This window comes from Phalacrocorax carbo, chromosome 21, assembly GCF_963921805.1.
Source record: "Phalacrocorax carbo chromosome 21, bPhaCar2.1, whole genome shotgun sequence".
In the NCBI taxonomy this organism is placed as follows: domain Eukaryota; kingdom Metazoa; phylum Chordata; class Aves; order Suliformes; family Phalacrocoracidae; genus Phalacrocorax; species Phalacrocorax carbo.
In genome coordinates this window covers 7562253-7572832 of record NC_087533.1, presented here as the reverse complement: position 1 = coordinate 7572832, position 10580 = coordinate 7562253, and the positions used below count along the sequence as shown (strand labels likewise).

Sequence of the window (10580 nt, the reverse complement as noted above, 5' to 3'; positions counted from 1 at the left end):
CACTGAGCTCTCTGCTCGGGGTCTGCCCCCCACGGCACAACCACCTCCTTCCCAAGGAGGGAGAGGCAGGCTGCAGCAGGCGGCTGGTGCGCTCCTGTTCTGGGGAGAGAGGAGGCCACCCTGGCTGGGGTCAGCAGAGGCAGACTTGTGAGGCAGCTTCAGACTATATCAAAGAGAGTGACCGAGCTCCCTAAAGCACCGGTCCCTCCTTTAATATTCCCAGCTGCAAGAAGATGGGCTACAAAGAACCAGTTGCAAGTAACCTTTCCTCTTCCCAGAGAAAATTCAAGGCTAAATGCTCGTAACTACCATTTCTCTAACGTGGGGTAATTGCACAGGCTGCGCAGCCTTCTCAGGAAAGCGGTTTATTCTGGCCCACAGCATTCACAAGCTGAATTTTGATACGGGTCTCCCCTGGATTCCCCCCGCCCAGGAGGCTTTACCCCACACAGCTCTGTCCCTATGTGATGTCCGTACCTGAGCACCTACTGCCAAGCCCCCTTACGACCTAAAACACCCCCTTTCTCCCAGTCATGAGCTGTAACCCAGAGGGTGAAGGGCAGGACGGGTTTTTGTGAAAAGCCACTCCATCACATTTGCCCACATGAATGGCGGCAGCCGTAGAGCAGCTCAGGAGCGGGTGTGCGTTGGGGTGCAGAGCACAACCTGCAGACCCCTGGCTGCAGGCTGCATAGGCGCACCCCCCCACTCGCTCACTGCGCAGCTACCCCATGGGCCCACGGCACCAGGAACGGCCTTTCCCCATGAGGAGGGGGGCAGCCCTGGAGCACTATAGCATGATCGTGGGCCGGGACATGCCCCAGACCCAGTGCAGAGCCCAGGGGTGGGCAGAGCTCTCCCCCCTCCCCAGGACTTCCTTGGTACCCAGGCGCTGGGGCTCACCAGCTTCCTTTCCAGACTGTCCAAAAGAGCTGTCTCCGCATGGAGCACTACCAAAACATTTATTGAGAAGAGTGTTGGGGGGCCAGGCTCCCCAGGACCCTGCTGCAGCTGACCACACGTCTGGGGAGAGGAGTGCAGGCTCAGAAAAGGGGCAGCCAGCCTCTGCCCACCCAGCAGGCTCTCACGCTGCCATGCTGGGGACCTCCCGTAGCACCCTGTGTGCCTCAAAGCAGCCACAGGGAGATGTGGGCACTTGTTCCCTCGGGGGAAATGTGTCCCCCACTCTGGCGTAGCCAGGGAAGCAAGGTTGGCTACGCAATCCCTGCATGCTCGGCGGCCGAAGAAGGAGGAAGCAATCCGGCACCGGTCACTGAACAAACAGCTGTGAGATCTGGGGGCTGGCTCATGCTGGCTGGCCTGGGCGCTGCTGGGGAGGGGTGGCTGCTCTCCATCACGCTCCACCTTGGGCTTTGGCTGCTGCCGGCTTCTGTCACAGCTCCTGCAGCCACCCCTGGAGAGCAGACCTGCCCCATGCTGCTGCCAAAATCCTCATCAGAGCAGGTGGGGGAACCTGGCAGTGAGCGCTTGCTCTGACCATACCCACGACATGGAAAAATAAACAAATGTGTATTTCTCTCATGGGGAGGAACATACTTTAAAAGGTGCTTCCTAAACCTATGTGCAAACATGAGAGCAATTACGGCACCTCCCAGAGGGTGCTGTAACTGCACCTTGGGGCTCCCAAAGGGAAGCTCAGCCCTCCCTGGAGAAGAGAGGGAGCGTGGCCTTGCAGGTGGAGGCAGCTGCTGCCTGCTGGGGCTGCACGGCTCACAGCTGCACCGTGCTGGCTGAGCCCCGTCCCGCACCCCACGGCGGCACAGCTGCGACCTGGCAGCAGCATGCAGAGGAGAGGGCTCCCTCACCATGGGCACCCCACAGCTTTCCTGCTCCTCGCATCCATCTGCAACCTCCTCCGGATCAAGGGGCAGCTCTAGCAGCCCCTCACCCGCCAAGTGTGCTGCAGTCCTGCCAGGAAGCACTCGCGACACCCCCAGCCGGACACATCTATTTACACGAGAAGAGCCACAGACATAGGGCAAGGAGGTGCCCCCCAGCCGGCACAGGCAGCCGCCGGCACAGGCTGCTACCCCTGCGCGCTGCCAGGCCAGGGCTGGCTGGGTGCTGCATCCAGCCACCACCAGGCCATCGCCCTTGCACCGGGCAAGGGCAGAGTCACTTTGCAGGTGCTGTATTTTCTGAAGCTGGGGGCAGCGGCAGGTCCCTGGCTGCGTAGACAGTCCAGAAATGGGTGGGGGATCTGCTGGTAGCATCATGCCCTGGCAGCAACCAAGGGCAGGGGCCCACGCCGGCCGGAGAGGCACAGCCCAGGCAAGTGTCCATTTGTCCATCCCGATCTTAGTCATTCTCGCTCTGTGAGGGAGAGAGGGGAGAGCAAGAGTGAGGTGCCAGGGGCTGGGCAGGGGGGAATACGGCCCCCCTCAATGCACCCCGAACCACCTGATAAGTCTCCCTGTGTGAGCACAGCCCTGCCATGCCCCCTCACCTCCATTTTGCTGTATATCCAGCTGAGGAGCTTTGTCACACGTGTGTAAACACCGGGCTTGTTCTTCTGGCCGCATCCTGTCCCCCAGCTTGTCACCCCAGCCACGTACCAGCGACCGTTGTCCTCACAGACCAGGGGCCCTCCGCTGTCACCCTGGCACAGAGGGGCAGAGCGATGAGGAGAGGAGACAGGAGATGCCCCTCTGCCAGTACTCAGCCAGGGGACACCGGCGTGCAGATGTGGGCAGCCCTGCCGGTCCCCTGCCACCTTGCCTGGTGGGAACCATGTGCCCCCAGCTCACCTGGCACGCATCTTTCCCCCCCTGCAGGTACCCGGCGCACATCATCCGTGGGGTCAGGTAGCCCTCGTACACCTTGTCACTGTTGCAGATCTTGTAGTCAATCAGCTTCACCTCAGCCTCCCGAAGCTTTGGGGATGTGTTATCTGCAAGGCAGGAGGAGCCGTGGGGCAGGGTGGGCCTCGTCCCCCACCACCCCCTGGCCCCTCCGCAGCGCCAGGCGTTTCTGTGGCAGTGAGGGAGGAAGCTGGTATTTCTTGCAGGCCTTATTTCTGCAGAGCCACACAGCTGGGAGGGCAACCACCGTGAGTCACCCCTGCGGGAACAGCCCTCAGATACAGCAGCAGATCGGCGCTTGCTCCTCTCGCATGCTGCGACGCACAGGAGCTGCCTGGGGAGAGCCGGCATCCTCCCTCACCTTCGTTCTCCCTGGTCTTCCCAAAGCCGGTGATGAAGCAGGACCTGCCGGTCTGGAATCGCTGGCCGTACATGGGGAGGCAGGCTGGGCGAACCTGAGCTGGAGGGAGACATGATGAAAACCAGGCGAGGAGAGAGGGATGAGTCACCCAGGAGCAAAATAGCCGCTGTAGTCACCAGCCCTGCGGCGAGGGAGGAGCAGGGCGCACAGGAAACACTCCCCTCTGCGCCCACCGCGGCAGGGTCTCTGCCAGCCCCCCGCAGCGCTGCCCATGCAGGGCACAGCAAGCAGCACTACACCGGCTGCACGGCCAAGCGCACAGCTGTGTGTGCGCAGGCACTGCCGGGGACGACGGGCCAGCTCCCGACCATGGGACAGGCAGGGGAAAGCCGTGGGGCCGCAGCAGAGCAGGATGCTCCAGCCGGCAGCAGCCGGGTGCAGCTCAGGGAGCAGGTCAGAGGGGACCCGAGCTTCCTCTTGCTCCTGCCCATCCCCAGGCGCTCTCTGTCCCCCTGAACCCTAGCCCCAGGCAAAGCCAGCTCTGTGGCACGGCAAGCTCAGGGGCCTCACCTGAGAGCGTCAGTGGCCTGGAGAGCTTCATGAGAGCGATGTCATAGTCATCGTGATCATCACTGTAGTTGGAGTTGATGATGACTTGGGAGACAGGGATTCCCTCCGCACGCTGCTTCAGGTCCGAGACCCCGCCGTACACCTTCCAGTCGTCGAGGATCTTCATGCTGTTCCTGGGCAGGGAGAGGTGGGGGCAGCAAGGAGTGAGACGCAGGGCACAGGGCTGGGCTGGGCGCCTGCGTGAGGGCTGCCGGCTGCCGCTGGTGCCCCGGGCTGGACAGCAGCACTGCCGGCAGCTGCCTGTGGCAGCACTCACATGAAGAAGCAGTGGGCTGCAGTGAGAACCCACTGTGCGTCGATGATGGTGCCGCCGCAGATGTGGATCGGCCCGTACTGCACGCTGACCTGCCAGGGCCATTTGCTCACAGAGGTTTCCTTTCCTCCAATGATCCGGCCAGAAATTCTCTGCCCACAGGCTGGAGGAAAGAACAGGACAGAGAGAAGGGCTCAGAGAGGAGGCAAGGCCGGAGGGGGACGCACACAACATCCCCACCACCCGCAGGCACCAGGTGTGCTCGGTAGCTCGTAGGGGCCAGTGGAGACCACTGGGAATGCAATCTTCGTAGCTTTCTATTACCTAGCAGCTTTGCTGGAAGATGCCCTGTTTGCCCAACCCTGTGCAAAGAAAGGAGGAAAGTGCTCCCAAGCATGTTTTTGGCCTCGCCCGCCCTTGGCCGCGTGCCCTGCCAGCCAGCCCCCTTACTTGTGCATCGGAGAGAGACGTACTTTCCCGTGAGACACTGTGAGCTGCAGGAGAGAACAGGGACACACAGCCTCAACCCTGGCGCTGTGGCACCAGGGCAAGGGCAGGGCCAGGAGGCGATGCTGCCCGGTACCTGTTGACGCTCTGCTGGATGGTGTCTCGCTCGTCAGTCACAGCGAGGCTCTTGCCAGAGATGTGCAGGGGGATGTATTCAGTCTGCGACGCACTGGGAAGGAAGAGGAGAGAGGCAGTGAGTGCCCCTCCTCACTGGGCACTGACCACCCAGTCCCTGCCTTCTCAAAAAGGCCCTGCACACTAAAGCTGGGACAGGGGGATGGACTGAAATGCCTACAGCAGCGCTGAAAAGCACAGTGCTGGGGGAAAGAGCACAGCGGCCATGCACGCGGCCAGGGCAGGAGGGCCAGAGCAACACCCAGGGGACTGGCAGGGCCCCAGCACCTGAGGCGGACAACCCATCCCTGCGGAATTACTTCTGAAATCCCAGCTGCCGGCAGGTCTTTCTGGAGAAGGAGTCGTCCCAGGCGCTGCTGCACACCGGCAGCCACTGGTTCTCAGTGCTGGAGTAGATGTGGAGCAAGGACTCGTCGGACGCAAAGCGCACTGCGGGGATGGAGCCGGAGGGTCAGCGGTACCCAGCGGTACCCAGCGCCCCAGGGGCTCCCCTCGCTCCCATTGCCCCCAGCTCCTGGTGCCTCACCGCAGCCCAGCTCGTCGCTCCTCTGGGAGCAGTCAACGATGCCGTCACAGCGCACGGGGTTGTCCTTGCAGCTCTCGGCAGGCTCCTTGTACACGATACCGGTCTGCGACCGCCAGAACATAACTGGAAACAAGCGCATGCTGTGGTGAGGCGGGGGCTGGCGGTGGGGGCTCGCTGCGGGCAACGGTGCTGTGACCCCCCCGGACGGGAGTCCAGAGGAGGTCTGCCATGGACAGGGGTGCTCCCAAACACCAGGGGCGAGCTCTGGTGCAGGGCTGAAGGAGGACCAGCCAGCCCTGAGCATCCCCCCATGCTAGCCCAGCAGCGTGCAGCTCAGCTGCTGGAAGCCTCTCTCACTTAACCCACTTCTAGTTTGCTCCTGCAGAAAGATGCATTCAGTGGGCTTCAAGACCACGGCTACAGCAGCTGGAGCACTAGCAGCTAGATGTTACGAGGATTAAAGTGATTCCCGCGGTTTCTGTGCCCGCTCCGCCTACGGACTGCACTCTCTTTGACAGTCGGTCCTGCCTGCCAGCCCCTGGGGGTGCCCCGCCGCCCACCGAAGCAAGCCCAGGAGGAGAGCACGGCGCAGCTCCCCGGGACTGCAGGGAGCCCGAGCAGCAGCTCTCCCTTCCCCGGCAATCCTGCTCCCGTATGTCCACCAGATGTCAGGAACGCTCAGGAAATGGGAAAAGCATAACTGCCTGCTTGCATTCCCCCCCGGGGGGTTCCCTGTGGCACTTCCCAGCCTCTGGTGACCCCCAGCCTCTCTGAGGTCTCCCCCCCACGGAGCCCCGAGCCACCCCAGGTTGGGACCGCACTCACACAGCAGGATGAGGGCGATGAGCAGCACGATGAGGACGGAGATGCAGAAGATGAGTGCAAGCCGTCTCTGGCTCATGCAGGGAGCTCTGAACATGGAGGATCCTGGTTGCAGGGCAGAGGCAGGGTCAGGGGAAGCAGCTGCCTTCCCAGGGTGCCTGGACCCTGCTGTCCACTGGCACATGCCAGAGCTCCCTGGCTTCACACAGGAGCCACGAGATGTAGGGCAGCGGGGCCATGCACACCCTGCACCTCCCTGTGGCATCCCCCCATTCTGCCTCTCATCCCCCCCATGGTCACTGTCCTCTCCCTTGGCCCCAGCACCCCTCACACCCCCAGGGAAACACTGTCCCATGGCTGAGGCTTGTGCCAGCAGCGGGCACAGGGACCCATTCCCTGCCTCCCTCCCTTCCCAACCTACGTGGGACCAGGGCCACGGTGGCCAGAGACCACCCTCAGCACCATTCTCTTACGTGTGCTCTCACAGGTCGTGCAGGCGGCTGGGGCTGAGCTGGACTCTGGGCTGTAGGGCTTGAAACTAATGCCAAGGACACTTTCTTGAGGCTGCGGAGGTCGGGCACCAAAGATGCTGCTGACTGTGGAGGCATGGAGGCTGGGAGGGACACTACTGGGTGATGCCGTGGTCTGTGAGCAGAGGAGACTGTTACTGGCAATGAACGTTGCCCACTGCAGAGTCCCTGTGGCTGGCACCCCGCCACCCAGGCAGCTGTGAAGGAAAAGGCGGCGTGGAGCTGAGCTCCCTGGTACGGCGCTGAGCTCCCCGGTGCAGCCAGCCGTTGCCACTGGTGGCTGTTCCTCCACAGTGCCGTGAACTGCATGGCAATTTACCGCTGTGGTGCCTCTTTCTGTACCCCAAGGCCCGAGCTGTACCCCATCCAGGACAGCTGAAAACCTCTTTGTTGCAGAGCTTTTCCCCTTTAGGTGGCTGCTGACCAAATGTCCCAAACTGATTGCTTTGATCAGAGCGATCAGCTGGTTATTTGGCATCAGGTCAGTCACACTGTGGCCCAGTTCCATGGGGCTAATGCCCCAATTTATGCATCTATCCTTAATTAGCCATTTGAAAAATACAGTGCAATTTCCAGCTGTTATTTAGTAATACTTAATAATCAGTGTTTTCCAAGCCCTGAAACATCCTGTACCCTGGAATGCTGTTCTGCAGTTGTGTCACTCCCGATCCATGAATTTGCAAAAGAATATGTTTTTGTTTCCTTTCCTCAAGATACACTCTTCCAAGCACTCCATCAGCTTCTATCAGCTACATAAGTGACAGCCTCTCATTCTCCTTCAGAGAAGACCTATGTAAACAGCCCACAATAAACGCCGTTTCTGCTGCCACTGTAATTTCATTTGTAAAATCTCAGATACATTTTTGGCAATAAGGAACGGCTGCGTGCCTCACAGAAACTGCGAGGGCATTGCCAGCCAGCGCACGGCAGCATCCGCCTGGCCTGGGCTTCGTTCCTGGCAGGTGCTTACCACGCTGCCTCGCTCCTCCTGCCCTGCTCCCGGCGCCACGCAGCCACAGCTGTCCGTCTTTGCACCGGGTTGTTCAGGGGAAGCCAGTCAAACTGTTGACAGTCAGATTTGCACTATGCCTGTCCCTACAAGTGACATTTCTCCTGTCCCACAGGAGGGGCAGCCAAGGGAGAAGCGGAGCCGCCATCCTTTGGCAGCAAAGTGCAGCCAGCGTGGGCACCCTCACCCCAGCCCACCTCCCAGGGGACCACTTAGCAGCCGGGAGGTGGGCTCAAACACGCCCCTCTGGAAGCCTGCCTCTGATTTTTGGCCCTGCAGTCGCTAGCAGCCACAGTTCCTCATAACCAGAACACATCCCCTTCCCTGCCAAGCCGGCGAGCAGCACGTGGGCTGGCGCCCAGCTCTGGGAATGGGCAGAGAGGATGGGGCACCGGGCAGAGCAGGAGCAGCAGCAGGAGCTGGGTTGCCCCCTTCCAGCTGGATTTTCTCTACCCTCGTGTTTCCTGCTGGGAACCAGGGGCCCTAATGAGCACGTCAGGAGCCTGCTCAGGCTCATGCTTTGTAAATACGGCTGTGCCCTTTCTTGCAATGCAGTGGTGTAACTTCCTGGGCATTATCCCGTGAGTCACGCACCCCGGCGTGGCCACGCGCACGCCCCACGCAGGGCCTGCCTCAGCCCCCCCGCTGAACGTCGAGGGGGACGTGCAGCCCCTCTTGAACCGTGCCGTAGTAACAGCTTGCAGCCCAGGTGCAGCTGCCGCAGCACCCCGCGCTCCCGGGGGGCTCCCTGGCCACCCGCCCTGGCCAGCAGCAGGGCGCGCAGGGCCACCCCCCGGCTCAGGCTCTCAGGCCTGGGGGCACAGACCTCTCCCCGCTGCCCGCGGGGCCCTTGGCACAGGCACCGCGAACGTCTCCCGGCCATCGAGAGCCACCTCCCCGCTCACGTCAGGGGACAGGGACAGAGCGAGCAGCTCCCCATCCCTCTGCACACATGGGGAGGAGCAGAGGCACTTTCTATTTCACAGCATCACCCACCCCTTCTCGCTCCTTCCCTGCCGGACAACGACAACAAGCCTGAATTTGCTCAGCCTGCAGCCGAAGAACAGTTTTTCCTGACACCCGCATCTCACAGCAGCCGTGTGAGCAAGCCCGGGACAGCCGTGCTGCAGGCTTGCCTTCTCGTGGGCGCACCAGGGATGCCCCTCGGTGTGCTCTGTGGGGCTGGGCTGGCACAGCAGCCGGGAGGGCTGCAGAGTGTCCCTGCAGCATCCTCCCCTAATCAGCCTGAGCAGTGACGCCGGTGGGATTCAAGTCCTCACAGCAAGTATTGCACGCCTGCACCGTGAAACATCCCCGGGTATCCTTAGTGCCCGTTGTTAGAAAGCATACGTGATCAGCAAGACAGAGCTGCAGCGGGTCCTGCGCCACTGCTTCTCAGAAAAAAAAAAGCTATGAACAGATGCCAGGAACTTCCCTAGGAAAAGAATTTATCTTGTTTATGTATAAATGGGGTTTTTGTAAATACCCAGGCAGTATCATTTACGTTGGCATTTGTATGCTATCTCCCCGTGTCTGATATTTCATATGCCTCATCCTGCAGCGTGTGTAACCCTTCAGTTATCAGATCAGCAGAATTACAATGCTGTTAAGGACGAGCCTCTCCACTCTACTAGAAGACAGCCCAGAAGACAGAAGTAAGCCAGTGGTGCTGGATGCTAAAGCATTTCTACCTCCAGTGTACAAATATTTCAAATTAACAGGTAAATTCACTATAGATGAAACTGCTCTTACCGTTCCTTAGCAGGAACACATGCCTTTTCTTACACTTGGGTGAACTAATAACTACTTCTTTCTTTAAAAGCCTGAAGTCCAAGTATTTTTTTTTTCTACATCTATCGCAGAAGCCAACAGAACTTTTATCACGGGCTCCCAGTAACCAGCGTAACTGGTTGCTGTTGAGCAGCCACCGGACCAGAGAACAAACAGCAGCAGGTTTACAGAGATATTTCTGTTAAGGAGCATGTATTACCCTGGGGATTGAGCTGCAACTTCTGCCCACAAAACCTTTTGTCATCCTTTGCTGGCTTTTGAGTAAAAGCCAGACCCGGAGCCATGCCTATCTCACATGTGTGGCTGTGGTTTTAGCCTTTTTTCTGACGTCCTCTCTGCAAACGTTCCACCAGCCACAAGAGCATTAAGTGTTGCTGTGGGCTGGCGCCTGAAAGTCAGCGTGGGGACAGGGAGCACAACCAGCTCCTTTCCGTGGTAAGGCTAACTTTCAACCGACAGGGGAGGAGGGATGCTGGGGACACACAGGGACCCCTCGCCAGCTCTGCTCCCCTCGCACCCAGCACGGCCCAGGCTGCCTGGGGGATGAGCGGATGCTGCCTGCCTGCAGCATAAGCCCTTTGCTAAACTTGTCATGAGCGTAAACACCACCTTGGTCCTTCTCCGCTCTGCCCCAAGGCTTGGAGCAGAGCTGGGAAAAGCACCTACGCCACAGACAGCAGCGTGGCACTTTGCACTTTGCACCCTTTGCACTGTGACCTGCCACGTGCACTGACCTCCAGCTTGACTCCCTGCTGCAGAGGGAAGGCCACCAAATCCACGCCAGCAGAGGACAATCACCCAGGAAAAGGCGGTCCAGGCTGGATTCAAAGCTTGGGATCCACGCATGACGGGGAGGGAAGGCAAGGAAACCAGCCAGCAGTCACCCGCAGCTTCGGAGTGGGAGGGAGAGAGGAAGAAGCCAGGCAACACCTGGGGTGTTGCAACCAGACCCAGGGCCCAGCTGTGTCTCAGAGGAGCAAAAGGGCACAGCAGCTGCCCAAAATTTGGAGCATCAAGAAGGGAGGGAAGCAGCCTGGCTTAAATAAGCTGGAAGAAGCTGCCTAAATACTGTCCCAGCTGAGCTTGGCAGCCCACCCCATTGTTCAGGGCAGGGAACCGGCTCCTTCACCTGCTCAAGGAGCGCTGATTGTCCACGGCAGATTAGCTCAGCAAGCACACAACAGGGACATTGTC

The 10580-nt window shown here is 60.0% G+C and overlaps 1 protein-coding gene across 1 annotated transcript; it reads right to left on the bottom strand.

Annotated features, from left to right (window-relative positions):
* Window positions 1-943: 943 nt before the first annotated feature.
* Window positions 944-7094, bottom strand: TMPRSS13 (transmembrane serine protease 13). The gene is made up of 12 exons (XM_064470713.1): window positions 6530-7094; window positions 6060-6161; window positions 5235-5357; window positions 5008-5137; window positions 4650-4742; window positions 4517-4560; window positions 4070-4229; window positions 3754-3926; window positions 3184-3282; window positions 2769-2911; window positions 2468-2620; window positions 944-2334 (listed from the first exon to the last, which is right to left on the bottom strand). The coding sequence occupies exons 1-12, from the start codon at window positions 7092-7094 to the stop codon at window positions 2320-2322; spliced, it is 1800 nt and encodes a 599-aa protein (XP_064326783.1). The 3' UTR covers window positions 944-2319.
* Between the last annotated feature and the right edge of the window lie 3486 nt (window positions 7095-10580).